This window comes from Eucyclogobius newberryi, unplaced genomic scaffold, assembly GCF_026437365.1.
Source record: "Eucyclogobius newberryi isolate DKJ021-1_F unplaced genomic scaffold, fEucNew1.0.hap1 SCAF_20, whole genome shotgun sequence".
NCBI lineage: Eukaryota > Metazoa > Chordata > Actinopteri > Gobiiformes > Gobiidae > Eucyclogobius > Eucyclogobius newberryi.
The window spans coordinates 737099-757307 of NW_027315835.1; the positions used below are offsets into that span (position 1 = coordinate 737099).

Below are 20209 nucleotides of genomic sequence, written 5' to 3' on the forward strand. Positions count from 1 at the left end.
GCAGGTGTCCCTCAGTCCCGCGTCCCGCAGGTGTCCCTCAGGTGTCCCGCGTCCCGCAGGTGTCCCGCAGGTGTCCCTCAGTCCCGCGTCCCGCAGGTGTCCCGCAGGTGTCCCGCAGGTGTCCCGCAGGTGTCCCGCGTCCCGCAGGTGTCCCTCAGGTGTCCCGCAGGTGTCCCGCAGGTGTCCCGCGTCCCGCAGGTGTCCCTCAGGTGTCCCGCAGGTGTCCCTCAGGTGTCCCGCAGGTGTCCCTCAGGTGTCCCGCAGGTGTCCCGCGTCCCGCAGGTGTCCCGCAGGTGTCCCGCAGGTGTCCCTCAGGTGTCCCGCAGGTGTCCCGCGTCCCGCAGGTGTCCCTCAGGTGTCCCGCAGGTGTCCCTCAGGTGTCCCGCAGGTGTCCCGCAGGTGTCCCGCAGGTGTCCCGCGTCCCGCAGGTGTCCCGCAGGTGTCCCGCGTCCCGCAGGTGTCCCGCAGGTGTCCCGCAGGTGTCCCGCGTCCCGCAGGTGTCCCGCAGGTGTCCCGCAGGTGTCCCTCAGGTGTCCCGCAGGTGTCCCGCAGGTGTCCTGCAGGTGTCCCGCGTCCTGCAGGTGTCCCGCAGGTGTCCCGCAGGTGTCCCTCAGGTGTCCCGCAGGTGTCCCACGTCCCGCAGGTGTCCCGCAGGTGTCCCTCAGGTGTCCTGCGTCCCGCAGGTGTCCCGCAGGTGTCCCTCAGTCCCGCGTCCCGCAGGTGTCCCTCAGGTGTCCCGCGTCCCGCAGGTGTCCCGCAGGTGTCCCTCAGTCCCGCGTCCCGCAGGTGTCCCGCAGGTGTCCCGCAGGTGTCCCGCGTGCCCGATCCCTGCGCTCTCATTGGCCCGTTGCGCCGTCTCCAGGGGCAACGCGCGCACGCTCCGCGCACGTCCGCCAACAAAGTGACGCTGCTCCGGCTCCAGAGTGAGTCAGACGGCGGCCGCGCGGCTCCAGTCTGTCCCGCAGGAGACACGCCAAACCCGGCCACGGGACACACCGGAGTGGACACACACCGGAGCGGACACACCGGAGTGGACACACACCGGAGTGGACACACCGGAGCGGACACACACCGCGGAGTGGACACACCGGAGCGGACACACACCGCGGAGTGGACACACCGGAGCGGAGACACGGGAGCGGAGACAGACACACCGGAGCCGGGGAACATGAGCCGGGCAGGTGCCCCGGGCAGGTGCGCGCCGGTCCCGCTGCGCCGCCTCCGACACGTCACACGGACACGTCGTCGCGCTTTTACCTTTTATTGACCGTTATTTTTCCACGTGAGAGAAAATGTAGAGTTTGTGAAGCTGCGCCACAGCCACGTGACCTGCAGCGGGAGGATTCTGTGTTCGAGTCTTTTAGGAGCAGATTGTGACAGAAGCTGGAGCTCAACATGAAAGACACGGGAGAGTCCAAGGAGCAGCAGTTCACCGTGAGTCAGGACAACAAACAAACAAACACACAAACAAACAAACAAACAAACAAACGCACAAACAAACAAACAAACACACAAACAAACACACAAACAAACACACAAACAAACACACAAACACACAAACAAACACACAAACAAACAAACAAACAAACAAACGCACAAACAAACACACAAACAAACACACAAACACACAAACAAACACACAAACAAACACACAAACACACAAACACACAAACAAACAAACAAACAAACAAACAAACACACAAACAAACAAACAAACAAACAAACAAACACACAAACAAACACACAAACAAACAAACACACAAACAAACACACAAACAAACACACAAACAAACACACAAACAAACACACAAACAAACAAACAAACAAACAAACACACAAACAAACACACAAACAAACAAACAAACAAACAAACAAACACACAAACAAACACACAAACAAACACACAAACAAACACACAAACAAACACACAAACAAACAAACAAACAAACAAACAAACAAACAAACAAACACGCCTGTCAACAAACAAACAAACAAACACACAAACAAACAAACAAACAAACGCACAAACAAACAAACACACAAACAAACACACAAACAAACACACAAACAAACACACAAACAAACAAACAAACACACAAACACACAAACACACAAACAAACAAACAAACAAACACACAAACACACAAACACACAAACAAACAAACAAACAAACAAACGCACAAACACACAAACAAACAAACACACAAACACACAAACACACAAACAAACAAACAAACACACAAACACACAAACACACAAACACACAAACAAACAAACAAACAAACACACAAACACACAAACACACAAACAAACAAACAAACACACAAACACACAAACACACAAACACACAAACAAACAAACAAACAAACACACAAACACACAAACAAACAAACAAACACACAAACACACAAACACGCCTGTCAACAAACAAATACACAAACAAACAAACAAACACGCCTGTCAACAAACAAATAAATAAATAAATAAACACACAAACAAATACACAAACACGCCTGTCAACAAACAAACAAACAAACAAACAAATACACAAACACACAAACACGCCTGTCAACAAACAAACAAATAAATAAATAAATAAACACACAAACAAATACACAAACAAACAAACAAATAAACAAACACACAAACACACGAACAAACAAACAAACACACACACAAATACACAAACAAACAAACAAACAAACAAACAAACAGACAAACGTGTAAACAAACAGACAAAATAAGCACTCAAACCTTCACAGAAAGTACATTTTGTGCTATAGTTTGTAATATTTCTGTATCAAATGAAATAAATGTATATTTGTAAAACCTTAACATCTGTTGTTAAATGCAATAAAATTAAGAACGTTTAAAGCTTCTAAACTGTAAATGAACTTAATATTTTGTATCATCAAAATAATTCAGGCCTGTAATTAGCAACAGTTTATATTTTTTAATATACAAGATTTTTACATTATTTTTAACACAAGAAAAAGATGAAATCAAAAAGATAAATACATAAGATAAAATAAAAATAAAATTGAATAATTAAATAGATAAATAAATCACACAAAGTCACGATTAATCATGTTTAGTCACGATTAGTCACGATTAATCACGTTTAGTCACGATACGTCACGATTAGTCACGATACGTCACGATTAGTCACGATTAGTCACGTTTAGTCAGGATTAGTCACGATACGTCGCGGTTAGTCACGATTAGTCACGTTTAGTCAGGATTAGTCACGATACGTCGCGGTTAGTCGCGATACGTCACGATTAGTCACGATTAGTCACGATTAGTCACGTTTAGTCAGGATTAGTCACGATTAGTCACGATACGTCACGATTAGTCACGATTAGTCACGTTTAGTCAGGATTAGTCACGATTAGTCACGATTAGTCACGATTAGTCACGATTAGTCACGATACGTCACGATTAGTCACGTTTAGTCAGGATTAGTCACGATACGTCGCGGTTAGTCGCGATACGTCACGATTAGTCACGATTAGTCACGATTAGTCACGTTTAGTCAGGATTAGTCACGATTAGTCACGATACGTCACGATTAGTCACGATTAGTCACGATTAGTCACGTTTAGTCACGATTAGTCACGATTAGTCACGATACGTCACGATTAGTCACGTTTAGTCACGATATGTCACGATTAGTCACGTTTAGTCACGATTAGTCACGATACGTCACGATTAGTCACGATACGTCACGATTAATCACGATTAGTCACGATTAGTCACGATTAGTCACGTTTAGTCACGATTAGTCACGATACGTCACGATTAATCACGTTTAGTCACGTTTAGTCACGATACGTCACGATTAGTCACGATTAGTCACGATTAGTCACGATTAGTCACGTTAAGTCACGATTAGTCACGATTAGTCACGTTTAGTCACGATTAGTCACGATACGTCACGATTAGTCACGATTAGTCACGTTTAGTCACGATACGTCACGATTAGTCACGTTTAGTCACGTTTAGTCACGATTAGTCACGATTAGTCACGATTAGTCACGTTTAGTCACGATTAGTCACGATACGTCACGATTAGTCACGATACGTCACGATTAGTCACGTTTAGTCACGATAAGTCACGATTAGTCACGTTTAGTCACGTTTAGTCACGATTAGTCACGATTAGTCACGTTTAGTCACAATTAGTCACGATACGTCACGATTAGTCACGATTAGTCACGTTTAGTCACGATAAGTAACGATAAGCCACGATTAGTCACGTTTAGTCACGTTTAGTCACGTTTAGTCACGATTAGTCACGTTTAGTCACGATTAGTCACGATTAGTCACGATACGTCACGTTTAGTCACGTTTAGTCACGTTTAGTCACGTTTAGTCACAATTAGTCACGATTAGTCCCGATTAGTCACGTTTAGTCACGATTAGTCACGACAAGTCACGATTAGTCACGATTAGTCACGCTTAGTGACGATTAATCACAATTATTCACGTTTAGTCACGTTTAGTGACGATTAGTCACGTTTAGTCACGTTTAGTCACAATTAGTCACGTTTATTCACGTTTAGTCACGTTTAGTCACGTTTAGTCACAATTAGTCACGTTTAGTCACGATTAGTCACGATTAGTCACGTTTAGTCACGTTTAGTCACGTTTAGTCACGATTAGTCACGATTAGTCACGTTTAGTCACGATTAGTCACGATTAGTCACGTTTAGTCACGATCAGTCACGATCGGTCACGTTTAGTCACGTTTAGTCACGTTTAGTCACGATTAGTCACGACAAGTCACGATTAGTCACGCTTAGTGACGATTAATCACAATTATTCACGTTTAGTCACGTTTAGTGACGATTAGTCACGTTTAGTCACGTTTAGTCACAATTAGTCACGTTTAGTCACGATTAGTCACGATTAGTCACGTTTAGTCACGTTTAGTCACGTTTAGTCACAATTAGTCACGTTTAGTCACGATTAGTCACGATTAGTCACGTTTAGTCACGATCAGTCACGATCGGTCACGTTTAGTCACGTTTAGTCACGTTTAGTCACGATTAGTCACGTTTAGTCACGATCAGTCACGATTAGTCACGATTAGTCACGTTTAGTCACGATTAGTCACGTTTAGTCACGATTAGTCACGATTAGTCACGATTAGTCACGTTTAGTCACATTTAGTCACGATTAGTCACGATTAGTCACGTTTAGTCACGATTAGTCACGTTTAGTCACGTTTAGTCACGATTAGTCACGATTAGTCACGTTTAGTCACGTTTGGTCACGATTAGTCACTATAAGTCACGATTAGTCACGATACGTCACGATACGTCACGATTAGTCACGTTTAGTCACGTTTAGTCACGATTAGTCACGTTAAGTCACGATTAGTCACGATTAGTCACGTTTAGTCACGATTAGTCACGATACGTCACGATTAGTCACGTTTAGTCACGATAAGTCACGATTAGTCACGTTTAGTCACGTTTAGTCACGATTAGTCACGATTAGTCACGTTTAGTCACGATAAGTCACGATAAGCCACGATTAGTCACGTTTAGTCACGTTTAGTCACGTTTAGTCACGATTAGTCACGTTTAGTCACGTTTAGTCACGATTAGTCACGTTTAGTCACGATACGTCACGTTTAGTCACGTTTAGTCACGTTTAGTCACGTTTAGTCACAATTAGTCACGATTAGTCCCGATTAGTCACGTTTAGTCACGATTAGTCACGACAAGTCACGATTAGTCACGCTTAGTGACGATTAATCACAATTATTCACGTTTAGTCACGTTTAGTGACGATTAGTCACGTTTAGTCACGTTTAGTCACGTTTAGTCACAATTAGTCACGTTTATTCACGTTTAGTCACGTTTAGTCACGTTTAGTCACAATTAGTCACGTTTAGTCACGATTAGTCACGATTAGTCACGTTTAGTCACGTTTAGTCACGTTTAGTCACAATTAGTCACGTTTAGTCACGATTAGTCACGATTAGTCACGTTTAGTCACGATCAGTCACGATCGGTCACGTTTAGTCACGTTTAGTCACGTTTAGTCACGATTAGTCACGACAAGTCACGATTAGTCACGCTTAGTGACGATTAATCACAATTATTCACGTTTAGTCACGTTTAGTGACGATTAGTCACGTTTAGTCACGTTTAGTCACAATTAGTCACGTTTAGTCACGATTAGTCACGATTAGTCACGTTTAGTCACGATCAGTCACGATCGGTCACGTTTAGTCACGTTTAGTCACGTTTAGTCACGATTAGTCACGTTTAGTCACGATCAGTCACGATTAGTCACGATTAGTCACGTTTAGTCACGATTAGTCACGTTTAGTCACGATTAGTCACGATTAGTCACGATTAGTCACGTTTAGTCACATTTAGTCACGATTAGTCACGATTAGTCACGTTTAGTCACGATTAGTCACGTTTAGTCACGTTTAGTCACGATTAGTCACGATTAGTCACGTTTGGTCACGATTAGTCACTATAAGTCACGATACGTCACGATTAGTCACGTTTAGTGACGATTAGTGACGATTAATCACGATTAGTCACGATTAGTCACGATTAGTCACGATCAGTCACGACTAGTCACGATTAGTCACGTTTAGTCACGATTAGTCACGTTTAGTCACGATAAGTCACGATTAGTCACGTTTAGTCACGTTTAGTCACGATTAGTCACGATTAGTCACGATTAGTCACGTTTAGTCACGATAAGTCACGATTAGTCACGTTTAGTCACGATTAGTCACGATTAGTCACGATTAGTCACGATTAGTCACGATTAGTCACGATTAGTCACGATTAGTCACGATTAGTCACGTTTAGTCACGATCAGTCACGATAAGCGTGAGATCCTCGGCTCGTTCTCTCGCTCAGTCAAACGCTCCGAACACAAAAGTCACGTCGTTGCGAGAGAAACAGCACTTTACGTTAGAATGTGACGTTTTCTGAGTAAAGACTGAAATGAAGTGACTTAATTTAGCTTCATTTCTTTATTTCTTATGATATTATCGACTGAGCGAATAATCTGGACATCCGTAAGGACAATAAGGCGCGTCACGATGTCACTGCTCTGACTCGTCACTGTCGCTCCAGCTTCATCAAAGGACAAAACCACCAGGTCAAAAGAACTTTCAAGTGTTTCATTTTAGCCTTAAAAATGTCCCTTTTATGACATCGTTCTGGATTCATTTCCACTTGCAACGTAATTGATAAATAACGATATTTAGCGGCTGTTAATTCACAAAAAGACAAATGAAACTGGATGAAAGTGAAGAGCGTCCAGCAGGTCCAGTGCGTCCGGTCTGTTTCCGTGCGGTCACTGCGGTCCGGCTCGCGTCTGAATTATTGAAGCACATTTGGAGCGTCTCGGGCGTTGGAGGGTCACATGACCGTCACATGACCGTCACATGACATGACCGTCACATGACCGTCACATGACGGTCACGTGACGGTCATGTGACGGTCATGTGACGGTCATGTGACGGGCACGACTATAACCATGATGTCACTGACACCACCAGGCTAAAACGGGAGAGCGCCCCCTGCAGGTCGGACGACTTGTCGAACTAAAACGCTGTTACGTTTGATATATTTATAGTTTTTCTAAAAATGATTAAAAAAAAGAATCCCAGAATATCTCCTACTTTGGTTTATAATGTCACTTCCTGTTTGTAATTGATGACATCACAGTAGGAAATTACCCATCAAACACTGGGCCAAAACTCATCTAATGTCACTTTTTCACTTCCTGTATGAGTGTCCCTGGTGTGATGTCACTTCCTGTATGAGTGTCCCTGGTGTGATGTCACTTCCTGTATGAGTGTCCCTGGTGTGATGTCACTTCCTGTATGAGTGTCCCTGGTGTGATGTCACTTCCTGTATGAGTGTCCCTGGTGTGATGTCACTTCCTGTATGAGTGTCCCTGGTGTGATGTCACTTCCTGTATGAGTGTCCCTGGTGTGATGTCACTTCCTGTATGAGTGTCCCTGGTGTGATGTCACTTCCTGTATGAGTGTCCCTGGTGTGATGTCACTTCCTGTATGAGTGTCCCTGGCACTTCCTGTCATTTTTCTACAATATAAAAGTTTTCTCCACAAATACCTGCTCGATCGGAGTAAAACTATAATATATAATAAATACAACAAGTATAAATACACCAAATAATCTCATAATTAGACACCGGGAAAAGCCCTTCACAGGCACTTTAATGTCGGTTATATCCACGTCATTGACGTCGTGATCGAGTCGTGTTCCGTTAAATGAGCTGGAAAAAAACGTGACGACCTCAGAACTCCTCTCTCGTGCGGCTCCTCCCTCGTGCGGCTCCTCCCTCGTGCGGCTCCTCCCTCGTGCGGCTCCTCCCTCGTGCGGTTCCTCCCTCGTGCGGCTCCACCCTCGTGCGGCTCCTCTCTCGTGCGGCTCCTCCCTCGTGCGGCTCCTCTCTCGTGCGGCTCCTCCCTCGTGCGGCTCCTCCCTCGTGCGGCTCCACCCTCGTGCGGCTCCTCTCTCGTGCGGCTCCTCCCTCGTGCGGCTCCACCCTCGTGCGGCTCCTCTCTCGTGCGGCTCCTCCCTCGTGCGGCTCCTCTCTCGTGCGGCTCCTCCCTCGTGCGGCTCCTCCCTCGTGCGGCTCCACCCTCGTGCGGCTCCTCCCTCGTGCGGCTCCTCCCTCGTGCGGCTCCTCCCTCGTGCGGCTCCTCCCTCGTGCGGCTCCTCCCTCGTGCGGCTCCTCCCTCGTGCGGCTCCTCCCTCGTACGGCTCCTCTCTCGTGCGGCTCCTCCCTCGTGCGGCTCCTCCCTCGTGCGGCTCCTCCCTCGTGCGGCTCCTCCCTCGTGCGGCTCCACCCTCGTGCGGCTCCTCCCTCGTGCGGCTCCTCTCTCGTGCGGCTCCTCTCTCGTGCGGTTCCTCTCTCGTGCGGCTCCTCCCTCGTGCGGCTCCTCCCTCGTGCGGCTCCTCCCTCGTGCGGCTCCACCCTCGTGCGGCTCCTCCCTCGTGCGGCTCCTCTCTCGTGCGGCTCCTCCCTCGTGCGGCTCCTCCCTCGTGCGGCTCCTCCCTCGTGCGGCTCCTCCCTCGTGCGGCTCCACCCTCGTGCGGCTCCTCCCTCGTGCGGCTCCACCCTCGTGCGGCTCCTCTCTCGTGCGGCTCCTCCCTCGTGCGGCTCCTCCCTCGTGCGGCTCCTCTCTCGTGCGGTTCCTCTCTCGTGCGGCTCCTCCCTCGTGCGGCTCCTCCCTCGTGCGGCTCCTCCCTCGTGCGGCTCCTCCCTCGTGCGGCTCCTCCCTCGTGCGGCTCCACCCTCGTGCGGCTCCTCCCTCGTGCGGCTCCACCCTCGTGCGGCTCCTCCCTCGTGCGGCTCCTCCCTCGTGCGGCTCCTCCCTCGTGCGGCTCCTCCCTCGTGCGGCTCCTCCCTCGTGCGGTTCCTCCCTAGTGCGGCTCCACCCTCGTGCGGCTCCTCTCTCGTGCGGCTCCTCCCTCGTGCGGCTCCTCTCTCGTGCGGCTCCTCTCTCGTGCGGCTCCTCCCTCGTGCGGCTCCTCCCTCGTGCGGCTCCTCCCTCGTGCGGCTCCACCCTCGTGCGGCTCCTCTCTCGTGCGGCTCCTCCCTCGTGCGGCTCCACCCTCGTGCGGCTCCTCTCTCGTGCGGCTCCTCCCTCGTGCGGCTCCTCTCTCGTGCGGCTCCTCCCTCGTGCGGCTCCTCCCTCGTGCGGCTCCACCCTCGTGCGGCTCCTCCCTCGTGCGGCTCCTCTCTCGTGCGGCTCCTCTCTCGTGCGGCTCCTCCCTCGTGCGGCTCCTCTCTCGTGCGGCTCCTCCCTCGTGCGGCTCCTCCCTCGTGCGGCTCCTCCCTCGTGTGCAGATCAGACGTTAGAGATTATAGAGATTACAGCAAAAATGTAATGGAGTTTATCGTTTACATTCACAAAAATTTGCTTAACTTTGAGCACATTTCTGTCGGACGTCGTCGGAACATCGTTAACTCCAAAAAACTGACGGAGATAACGTTTTTTTGTCGACAAGGCACCGTTTCGGCCCCATTTCCAACCGCTCGACGCACTCGGTGTTCCCAGAGCGACGATGGCGACTTCGTTACCGCGTCGTTTAAATCCATCGACTGATCGTGACGAGTCGAGGGCGAAAAATAGAAGCTTCGGTCTCATGTTGACGCCTTCATCTGATTCAAATGTGTTTCAAACTATTGTGCGATGCAAGCGTCTGCGCAGTGGAAAACATCAACATGAAGCATGCGTCTGCGCAGGTGGCCTTGAGGCTCCGCCCTCTGAGCGACGCAGAGCTGGACGAGTCTGCGACCATCGTGGCCCATCGAGTGGACCAACAGGTCAGTACAGGATGTTTGTGTGTGGCTGTTATGAGCTGGTCAGAGGCGGTCGGAGCTGGTCAGAGCTGGTCAGAGCTGGTCAGAGGCGGTCGGAGCTGGTCAGAGCTGGTCAGAGGCGGTCGGAGCTGGTCAGAGCTGGTCAGAGCTGGTCAGAGGCGGTCAGAGGCGGTCGGAGCTGGTCAGAGCTGGTCAGAGGCGGTCGGAGCTGGTCAGAGCTGGTCAGAGGCGGTCAAAGCTGGTCAGAGCTGGTCAAAGCTGGTCAGAGCTGGTCAGAGCTGGTCAGAGGCGGTCAGAGGCGGTCAGAGGCGGTCAGAGGCGGTCAGAGGCGGTCAAAGCTGGTCAGAGCTGGTCAGAGCTGGTCAGAGCTGGTCAGAGGCGGTCAGAGGCGGTCAAAGCTGGTCAGAGCTGGTCAAAGCTGGTCAGAGCTGGTCAGAGGCGGTCAGAGGCGGTCAGAGCTGGTCGTTTCTTGCGTCCGCGGCAGGATTTGTGCGTGGTTCTGAAGAGGGCGTGTCAGAAGCATCGTCCACCTGGTAACCGCCCTTTCTCCGCACGTTTGAGCCTTTTGTTTGGTTAGAAATGTGTTTACGTGATGAGATGATGGTCGGGCGTCCTGTGTCCTCCTCTGGGGACGTCTTTACGCCTGAACGTGTCTCTCAGCAGCAGCAGAAGAAGAGTCTCTCCGGACACTGTTTATCACCTGCACCTGGCGCTCTGATACAGAGGTGTGGCTTTAACGGGCCGGGGCGTCGCCGTAAACAACTCATTAAAACAAATACATGTCATAACAATGTTTAAAGTATTAGCAGTATTAATGTTTAAAGTATTAGCAGTATTTATGTTTAAATTAGTAGTATTTATGCATAAATACTACTACTTCATACATAAAGTAGTAGTATTTATTTATAAGATATTAGTAGTATGTATGTTAAAAGTAGTAGTATTGTAGTATTTGTGTTTAAAGTAGTAGTATTTGTGTTTATTTGTTTATAAAGTAGTAGTATTTGTGTTTAAAGTAGTAGTATTGTAGTATTTGTGTTTGAAATAGTAGTATTTGTGTTTAAAGTAGTAGTATTTGTGTTTAAAGTAGTATTATTGTAGTATTTGTGTTTAAAGTAGTAGTATTTGTGTTTAAAGTAGTAGTATTTGTGTTTAAAGTAGTAGTATTGTAGTATTTGTGTTTAAAGTAGTAGTATTTGTGTTTAAAGTAGTAGTGTTTGTGTTTATAAAGAAGTAGTATTTGTGTTTAAAGTAGTAGTATTTGTGTTTAAAGTAGTAGTATTGTAGTATTTGTGTTTAAAGTAGTAGTATTTGTGTATAAAGTAGTAGTTTTTGTGTTTATAAAGTAGTAGTATTTGTGTTTAAAGTAGTAGTATTGTAGTATTTGTGTTTAAAGTAGTAGTATTTGCGTTTAAAGTAGTAGTGTTTGTGTTTATAAAGTAGTAGTATTTGTGTTTAAAGTAGTAGTATTGTAGTATTTGTGTTTAAAGTAGTAGTATTTGTGTATAAAGTAGTAGTTTTTGTGTTTATAAAGTAGTAGTGTTTGTGTTTAAAATAGTCGTATTGTAGTATCTGTGTTTAAAGTAGTAGTATTTGTGTTTAAAGTAGTAGTATTGTAGTATTTGTGTTTAAAGTAGTAGTATTTGTGTTTAAAGTAGTAGTATTTGTGTTTAAAGTAGTAGTATTGTAGTATTTGTGTTTAAAGTAGTAGTATTTGTGTTTAAAGTAGTAGTATTTGTGTTTAAAGTAGTAGTGTTTGTGTTTATAAAGTAGTAGTATTTGTGTTTAAAGTAGTAGTATTTGTGTTTAAAGTAGTAGTATTGTAGTATTTGTGTTTAAAGTAGTAGTATTTGTGTTTAAAGTAGTAGTAAAGTAGTAGTATTTGTGTTTAAAGTAGTAGTATTTGTGTTTAAAGTAGTAGTATTGTACTATTTGTGTTTAAAGTAGTAGTATTTGTGTTTAAAGTAGTATTATTGTAGTATTTGTGTTTAAAGTAGTAGTATTTGTGTTTAAAGTAGTAGTATTGTAGTATTTGTGTTTAAAGTAGTAGTATTTGTGTTTAAAGTAGTAGTATTGTAGTATTTGTGTTTAAAGTAGTAGTATTTGTGTATAAAGTAGTAGTTTTTGTGTTTATAAAGTAGTAGTATTTGTGTTTAAAGTAGTAGTATTGTAGTATTTGTGTTTAAAGTAGTAGTATTTGTGTTTAAAGTAGTAGTGTTTGTGTTTATAAAGTAGTAGTATTTGTGTTTAAAGTAGTAGTATTGTAGTATTTGTGTTTAAAGTAGTAGTATTTGTGTATAAAGTAGTAGTTTTTGTGTTTATAAAGTAGTAGTGTTTGTGTTTAAAATAGTCGTATTGTAGTATTTGTGTTTAAAGTAGTAGTATTTGTGTTTAAAGTAGTAGTATTGTAGTATTTGTGTTTAAAGTAGTAGTATTTGTGTTTAAAGTAGTAGTATTGTAGTATTTGTGTTTAAAGTAGTAGTATTTGTGTTTAAAGTAGTAGTATTTGTGTTTAAAGTAGTAGTATTGTAGTATTTGTGTTTAAAGTAGTAGTATTTGTGTTTAAAGTAGTAGTATTTGTGTTTAAAGTAGTAGTGTTTGTGTTTATAAAGTAGTAGTATTTGTGTTTAAAGTAGTAGTATTTGTGTTTAAAGTAGTAGTATTGTAGTATTTGTGTTTAAAGTAGTAGTATTTGTGTTTAAAGTAGTAGTAAAGTAGTAGTATTTGTGTTTAAAGTAGTAGTATTTGTGTTTAAAGTAGTAGTAAAGTAATAGTATTTGTGTTTAAAGTAGTAGTATTTGTGTTTAAAGTAGTAGTAAAGTAATAGTATTTGTGTTTAAAGTAGTAGTATTTGTGTTTAAAGTAGTAGTATTTGTGTTTAAAGTAGTAGTATTGTAGTATTTGTGTTTAAAGTAGTAGTATTTGTGTTTAAAGTAGTAGTATTTGTGTTTAAAGTAGTAGTGTTTGTGTTTATAAAGTAGTAGTATTTGTGTTTAAAGTAGTAGTATTTGTGTTTAAAGTAGTAGTATTGTAGTATTTGTGTTTAAAGTAGTAGTATTTGTGTTTAAAGTAGTAGTAAAGTAGTAGTATTTGTGTTTAAAGTAGTAGTATTTGTGTTTAAAGTAGTAGTAAAGTAATAGTATTTGTGTTTAAAGTAGTAGTATTTGTGTTTAAAGTAGTAGTAAAGTAGTAGTATTTGTGTTTAAAGTAGTAGTATTGTAGTATTTGTGTTTGCGTCCTGCTCTTTTGTCTGGATTGTAGTTCCTGAGCTCGTCCTGAGCGTGTGCAGCAGGAGCTGTGTTGATAGTGTAGCCTCTTAGCAACAGCTGCTCGGCGACTCACGTCCCCACGGAGCTGATTAGCACGCACGCTAACGCACGCTAACTCCGCCGCTGACTCCACGCGGCTAACGCTAATCCCAGTCGCTCCTGTTGTTTGTCTGAGTCTAATTGAATTACTCTGGTGTTTAGCATCAGCACTTTGTCTACGAGCGAGGGGAGGGGCCAGAGGGGGAGGGGCCAGAGGGGGAGGGGCCAGAGGGGGGGGACAAGTGAGGGGAGGGGACAAGGGAGGGGAGGGGCCAGAGGGGGAGGGGACAAGTGAGGGGAGGGGACAAGTGAGGGGAGGGGCCAGAGGGGGGGACAAGTGAGGGGAGGGGCCAGAGGGCGGGGACAAGTGAGGGGAGGGGCCAGAGGGGGGGACAAGTGAGGGGAGGGGCCAGAGGGGGAGGGGACAAGTGAGGGGAGGGGCCAGAGGGGGGGGACAAGTGAGGGGAGGGGCCAGAGGGGGGGGACAAGTGAGGGGAGGGGCCAGAGGGGGAGGGGACAAGTGAGGGGAGGTTCTTCAGATGAAGAACTGGTTCATCTGGAGCAGAGCGTTAGAGGATCATCTGGATCCACATCCTGTGTCTGTTTCACTCCCGACAGGAAGTGAGAGAAGAAGAAGAAAAGACAATGAACAAACACAAGTGAAATTAAATATGAAATATAGTTTGATAGAAGAAGTGTTTATCAGAGGACAGAGCTCATACTTGCTGCTAGGGCAGCGGAGCTGAAACTGTACCTTTATATTTCTGTTATAACTGGACTGAACATAAGTCATTTAAAGAGGAACGTTTTAAACCTGGACTTAAATGAAGAGACTGTGTCGCCTCTTTAACATGGACAGAACTCGACCTCCTACTGTGCTTTTAGAGACTCTTGGGACCACCAGAAGGCTATACCTCCTACTGTGCTTTTAGAGACTCTTGGCACCACCAGAAGGCTCTACCTCCTACTGTGCTTTTAGAGACTCTTGGGACCACCAGAAGGCTATACCTCCTACTGTGCTTTTAGAGACTCTTGGGACCACCAGAAGGCTCTACCTCCTACTGTGCTTTTAGAGACTCTTGGACCACCAGAAGGCTCTACCTCCCACTGTGCTTTTAGAGACTCTTGGCACCACCAGAAGGCTCTACCTCCTACTGTGCTTTTAGAGACTCTTGGGACCACCAGAAGGCTATACCTCCTACTGTGCTTTTAGAGACTCTTGGGACCACCAGAAGGCTATACCTCCTACTGTGCTTTTAGAGACTCTTGGGACCACCAGAAGGCTCTACCTCCTACTGTGCTTTTAGAGACTCTTGGGACCACCAGAAGACTCTACCTCCTGCTGAAGACCCAAAACAAACCCCACTACCATAAAAAAGTAAATAATGATATGGACTAAACTCTGAAGTATCTGGGGCCCGTCTGGCCCCGGGGCCCATCACCTCCGTTTGGACTTTGTAAAGTTAATGCACCAAAGACACTTTCTCCACCTCCTGCCATCATCAAGAGAACGAGCTCCACTGAGCACGTGCAGGAGTCTCCTCATGCACAGGCTCCGCCTCCTGCGTCGAGTCTTTCAGATCAATGTGTCCTAACGTCATCTTCACACGTCTGATATAAACGAGACAAACAAGGAGTTTAAAATAAACCAGAGAAAACAGCTCAAGACGATTTACAGCTTTAACCTGACAGAGGACTAAACCAGGACTAAACCAGGACTAAACCAGGACTAAACCAGGACTAAACCAGGACTAAACCAGGACTAAACCAGGTCTAAACCAGGACTAAACCAGGACTAAACCAGGACTAAACCAGGTCTAAACCAGGTCTAAACCAGGACTAAACCAGGACTAAACCAGGACTAAACCAGGACTAAACCAGGATTGCTCCAAAAGTTGATTGAAACTTGTTGAAACTAGAGTGTTGTTCCTCCATCTTCGCCAGCGTCTCCCTCTTTTGGCTCATGTTTAGGGCGGTTTGTTCTTTCTTGACCGGAGCGCCGGACGCTGCTGGACATATGGCCTGGTCCAGGAGGATTACAGAGGAGCAGAAAGCAGACGGGATAAAGAGCTCAGAGGAGGAGCAGCTCTAAACCTGAGCTCCACCTGTTTCACTGTGAGACACCACCACCTGACCAACTGAGCTCCAGCAGGAGGAGGAGGAGGAGGCAGGAGGAGGAGTCAGGAGGAGGAGTCAGGAGGAGTCAGGAGGAGGCAGGAGGAGTCAGGAGGAGGCAGGAGGAGGAGTCAGGAGGAGTCAGGAGGAGGCAGGAGGAGGCAGGAGGAGGAGGAGTCAGGAGGAGGAGGAGGAGGAGGAGGCAGGAGTGGGCTTTTTGAGCAAAGTGTTTCCTCTTGCAGCTGCATAATGACATCACACGTCTCCATGGAGACGGGCGGCGTCAGAAAAGTTCCATGATGCACCTGTTCCTCAGAGCGATCGTCAGTTACGGCCCTTTGTGGTGGAGGCGTGTCCGAGGGCGTGTCCGGGGCGTGTCCGGGGCCACAGCCGTGTTTTGGGCCCCGGGGGACACAGCCTTGGCCCCGGTCGCCAGCTGCTTCAGCCTTGAGTTCAACCCACGGCTCCAGTGTCGCCACGGCAACACAACAGAGAACCAGGTCTGAGTACAGGTCTAGAACCAGGCCCAGAACCAGGTCTAGAACCAGACCAGGCCCAGAACCAGGTCTAGAACCAGGCCTAGAACCAGGCCTAGAACCAGGCCCAGAACCAGGTCTAGAACCAGACCAGGCCCAGAACCAAGCCTAGAACCAGGCCCAGAACCAGGTCTAGAACCAGACCAGGCCCAGAACCAAGCCTAGAACCAGGCCCAGAACCAGGCCTAGAACCAGGCCCAGAACCAGGTCTAGAACCAGCTCTAGAACCGCGGCGGCTCTCAGTGTGTGACAGTTGTAGCGGCGGATGCTTTATGTCTGCTGTGTGTTTCCATGGCGACTCAGTGTTTGGTGCTGTGTTCACGGGGGAAGAACTCAGAACGAAAAGCAACGGCTTAAAAACCACGAGCGAAACACGTGTTCGCGGGAAACAGGGAAAAGTCGCGTTTGCAGTGGAACTTCCTGTTTATTTGGACGTGCTCGTTAGCTTGTTAGCTCGTTAGCTCCCTCTGCTGGACATGAGGCCACTCCTCCAGGTCACACGCCCCCTACAGGTCAGACACACGCCCCCTACAGGTCACACGCCCCCTACAGGTCACACGCCCCCTACAGGTCAGACACACGCCCCCTACAGGTCACACGCCCCCTACAGGTCAGACACACGCCCCCTACAGGTCACACGCCCCCTACAGGTCAGACACACACCCCCTACAGGTCAGACACACGCCCCCTACAGGTCAGACACACGCCCCCTACAGGTCAGACACACGCCCCCTACAGGTCACACGCCCCCTACAGGTCAGACACACGCCCCCTACAGGTCAGACACACGCCCCCTACAGGTCACACGCCCCCTACAGGTCAGACACACGCCCCCTACAGGTCACACGCCCCCTACAGGTCAGACACACGCCCTAGGGGGCGTGTGACCTGTAGGGGGCGTGTGTCTGACCTGTAGGGGGCGTGTGACCTGTGCCTCGTGAAGATGAATCCGGTCGGATTTGGAGGTTTGTGCCTCGTCTTCGTCTGGAACCGTCGTACGGATGAAGTGAAACCGTAAAAAGAAGTTTAAATGCAGAAACTACAACCGTTTTAGTTCCTTTTAATCCAGACACACCTGAGACTAGTGTTTCCACTATTGTCAACGATTATTCACCACCAAAACAACAGCGAAATCCTTAATGTTTAAAAAAGAAAAAGCGATTCACATTTTAGGTCTGTTTTTGGACGACAGATGGAACTAAAAAGACTTCATTTTGGTTCTAAAATTGTCCCGATTGTTATTTTGAGCTGAGTTTAGACTTTGGAGGAAGAAATTGGCCTTTTCTTTTAGTTTGGTTATGGCCCTGATCATAAGTCCGTCTCTGCAGCTCCACCTTGTTTCAGCCGATCGTTCTTCCCGATCGTTCTTCCCGATCGTTCTTCCCGGTCGTTCTTCCCGATCGTTCTTCCCGATCGTTCTTCCCGATCGTTCTTCCCGATCGTTCTTCCCGATCGTTCTTCCCGATCGTTCTTCCTCATCGTTCTTCCCGGTCGTTCTTCCCGGTCGTTCTTCCCGATCGTTCTTCCCGATCGTTCTTCCCGATCGTTCTTCCCGATCGTTCTTCCCGATCGTTCTTCCCGGTCGTTCTTCCCGGTCGTTCTTCCCGATCGTTCTTCCCGATCGTTCTTCCCGATCGTTCTTCCCGATCGTTCTTCCCGGTCGTTCTTCCCGATCGTTCTTCCCGATCGTTCTTCCCGGTCGTTCTTCCCGATCGTTCTTCCCGATCGTTCTTCCTGATCGTTCTTCCCGATCGTTCTTCCTGATCGTTCTTCCCGGTCGTTCTTCCCGATCGTTCTTCCCGATCGTTCTTCCTGATCGTTCTTCCCGGTCGTTCTTCCCGATCGTTCTTCCCGATCGTTCTTCCCGATCGTTCTTCCCGATCGTCCAAAACGTCTGTGAATCTGTGAAACGTGGATTCTCTGTTCTCGACGTGGATTCTTTCTCTGGATCACACTCTTTGACCCTGGGCCGTCCTCGGATGAACCGTTTGAACAAAGCTTCGTCCTCGGGCTCCAGGAAAGGCCCCGGAGCGTCCCGCACAGGGGCCCCTTCTGTGCGGCGGCCCCGCAGGTGGAAAGTGTCACGTTGCAGCGGAACGGGAGGAACAAACGTGTCGTTGTCCCGTCGCCAAACGCCGGAACCCGTGAAATCCACGCGCTTCATATTTCAATGGGGATGTCACAGAATACAAGTGCGTTGTTCAGTGGAGAACTACACAGACCATGATCCTTTGCTCCATCTCGGAACAATGAGGCAATACATCCTCAAATGTGATGACGTCACACGGCCAGAGGGCGGGGCTAGAGGCCATTTTACTATCGATTACGTTGGACTTTGAACAAATGTTTCATGGCAAATGTTGAACCTGATCCGTTCCATCAGTGACGATTTCAACCATTTTAACAGTTTTATTAGGCCCGAGCGCCACAAGCTGGCGAGAGATTTCGTGCGCACGTAGTGCGCACGAAATCGAGCGCGAAGCGCTCGCCCACTTCCAAACACTCACTAACGCACTCCTCCACTCATGCACGCCCCGTGCATACTAATTAGTTGTAGGAAAATGGAACATTACCGTTGTAAACGGGCGAAGCCCGTGCAAAAGTTCGCACTAAAAATTATCGAAAGTACCCGTCAGTGACCAGGGACCCACACCATGAGGTAGGAAAGCGCGAGCGCTTTCCGAAAATGTATAGTTTATGATATTTGAAAAATGGGAAACATTGTTTTCGCATCGGAATATTTAGGCCCGAGCCCCAGCAGGGCGGAGGGCCTATTGCTCCCGCAACGCTGCCGAAGGCAGCGTTGCAACTGTCTGACCAAACATGCGGGCGCAGCCCGCATGTTTGGTACCCCGTCGCCCCTGGCAAGTACAGTGAACTAGCCCATGCCGAAGGCATGGATCATGCATACTTACTCCTGCTATGACAGAAATAGTCAACAATTAGTGAATGGGCGTAGCCCATTCACTAATTGTTGACAACAGCAGCGCGAAGCGCTGCATTCCTCCAAAAACCCTCCTGGCATCGTCCCGTACGCGAGAATCCATGCCGCAGGCATGGGCCATGCTTGTATCTGCTCAAATTAATGGAAGTCTATGGGGAGTGGGCGGGGCATCCCGACGGAATAGGGAGTGACAAGCGCGTAAGCGCTCGTAATGATGATTCCACCCCATGGCGGCATCGGGAAGGCTTAGAGCTTTCAAACGATGTATAATTTGTTGTTATAGTGGAAACGGCTATATTGTTTTTGCTAAAAATATTATTAGGCCCGAGCCCCAGCAGGGGGAGGGCCTATTGCTCCCGCAACGCTGCCGAAGGCAGCGTTGCAACTGTCTGACCAAACATGCGGGCACAGCCCGCATGTTTGGTACCCCGTCGCCCCTGGCAAGTACAGTGAACTAGCCCATGCCGAAGGCATGGATCATGCATACTTACTCCTGCTATGACAGAAATAGTCAACAATTAGTGAATGGGCGTAGCCCATTCACTAATTGTTGACAACAGCAGCGCGAAGCGCTGCATTCCTCCAAAAACCCTCCTGGCATCGTCCCGTATGCGAGAATCCATGCCGCAGGCATGGGCCATGCTTGTATCTGCTCAAATCAATGGAAGTCTATGGGGAGAGGGCGGGGCATCCCGACGGAATAGGGAGTGACGAGCGCGTAAGCGCTCGTAATGATGATTCCACCCCATGGCGGCATCGGGAAGGCTTAGAGCTTTCAAACGATGTATCATTTGTTGTTATAGTAAAAACGGCTATATTGTTTTTGCTAAAAATATTATTATTATTATTATTATTTTTCTTGTTCTTCTTCAGCGCTTTGATCTCTAATTTGACCCCCTGAACATGCTCAAAAACTCACCAAACTTTGCCCAAAATTCAGAATCGGCGAAAAATTTTATTTT

At 47.4% G+C, this 20209-nt stretch overlaps 1 protein-coding gene across 1 annotated transcript in view; it reads left to right on the forward strand.

The window, feature by feature from the left end:
* Positions 1 to 1380: 1380 nt before the first annotated feature.
* The window catches only part of kif19 (kinesin family member 19), a 44815-nt gene continuing 25986 nt past the window's right edge, over positions 1381 to 20209 (forward strand). Inside the window, exons 1-2 of the mRNA XM_072456787.1 lie at positions 1381 to 1434; positions 10267 to 10347. Of these exons, the coding sequence (XP_072312888.1) occupies positions 1396 to 1434; positions 10267 to 10347 (120 nt within the window). The 5' untranslated portion in view covers positions 1381 to 1395. The remainder of the gene's footprint in view (positions 1435 to 10266; positions 10348 to 20209) is intronic.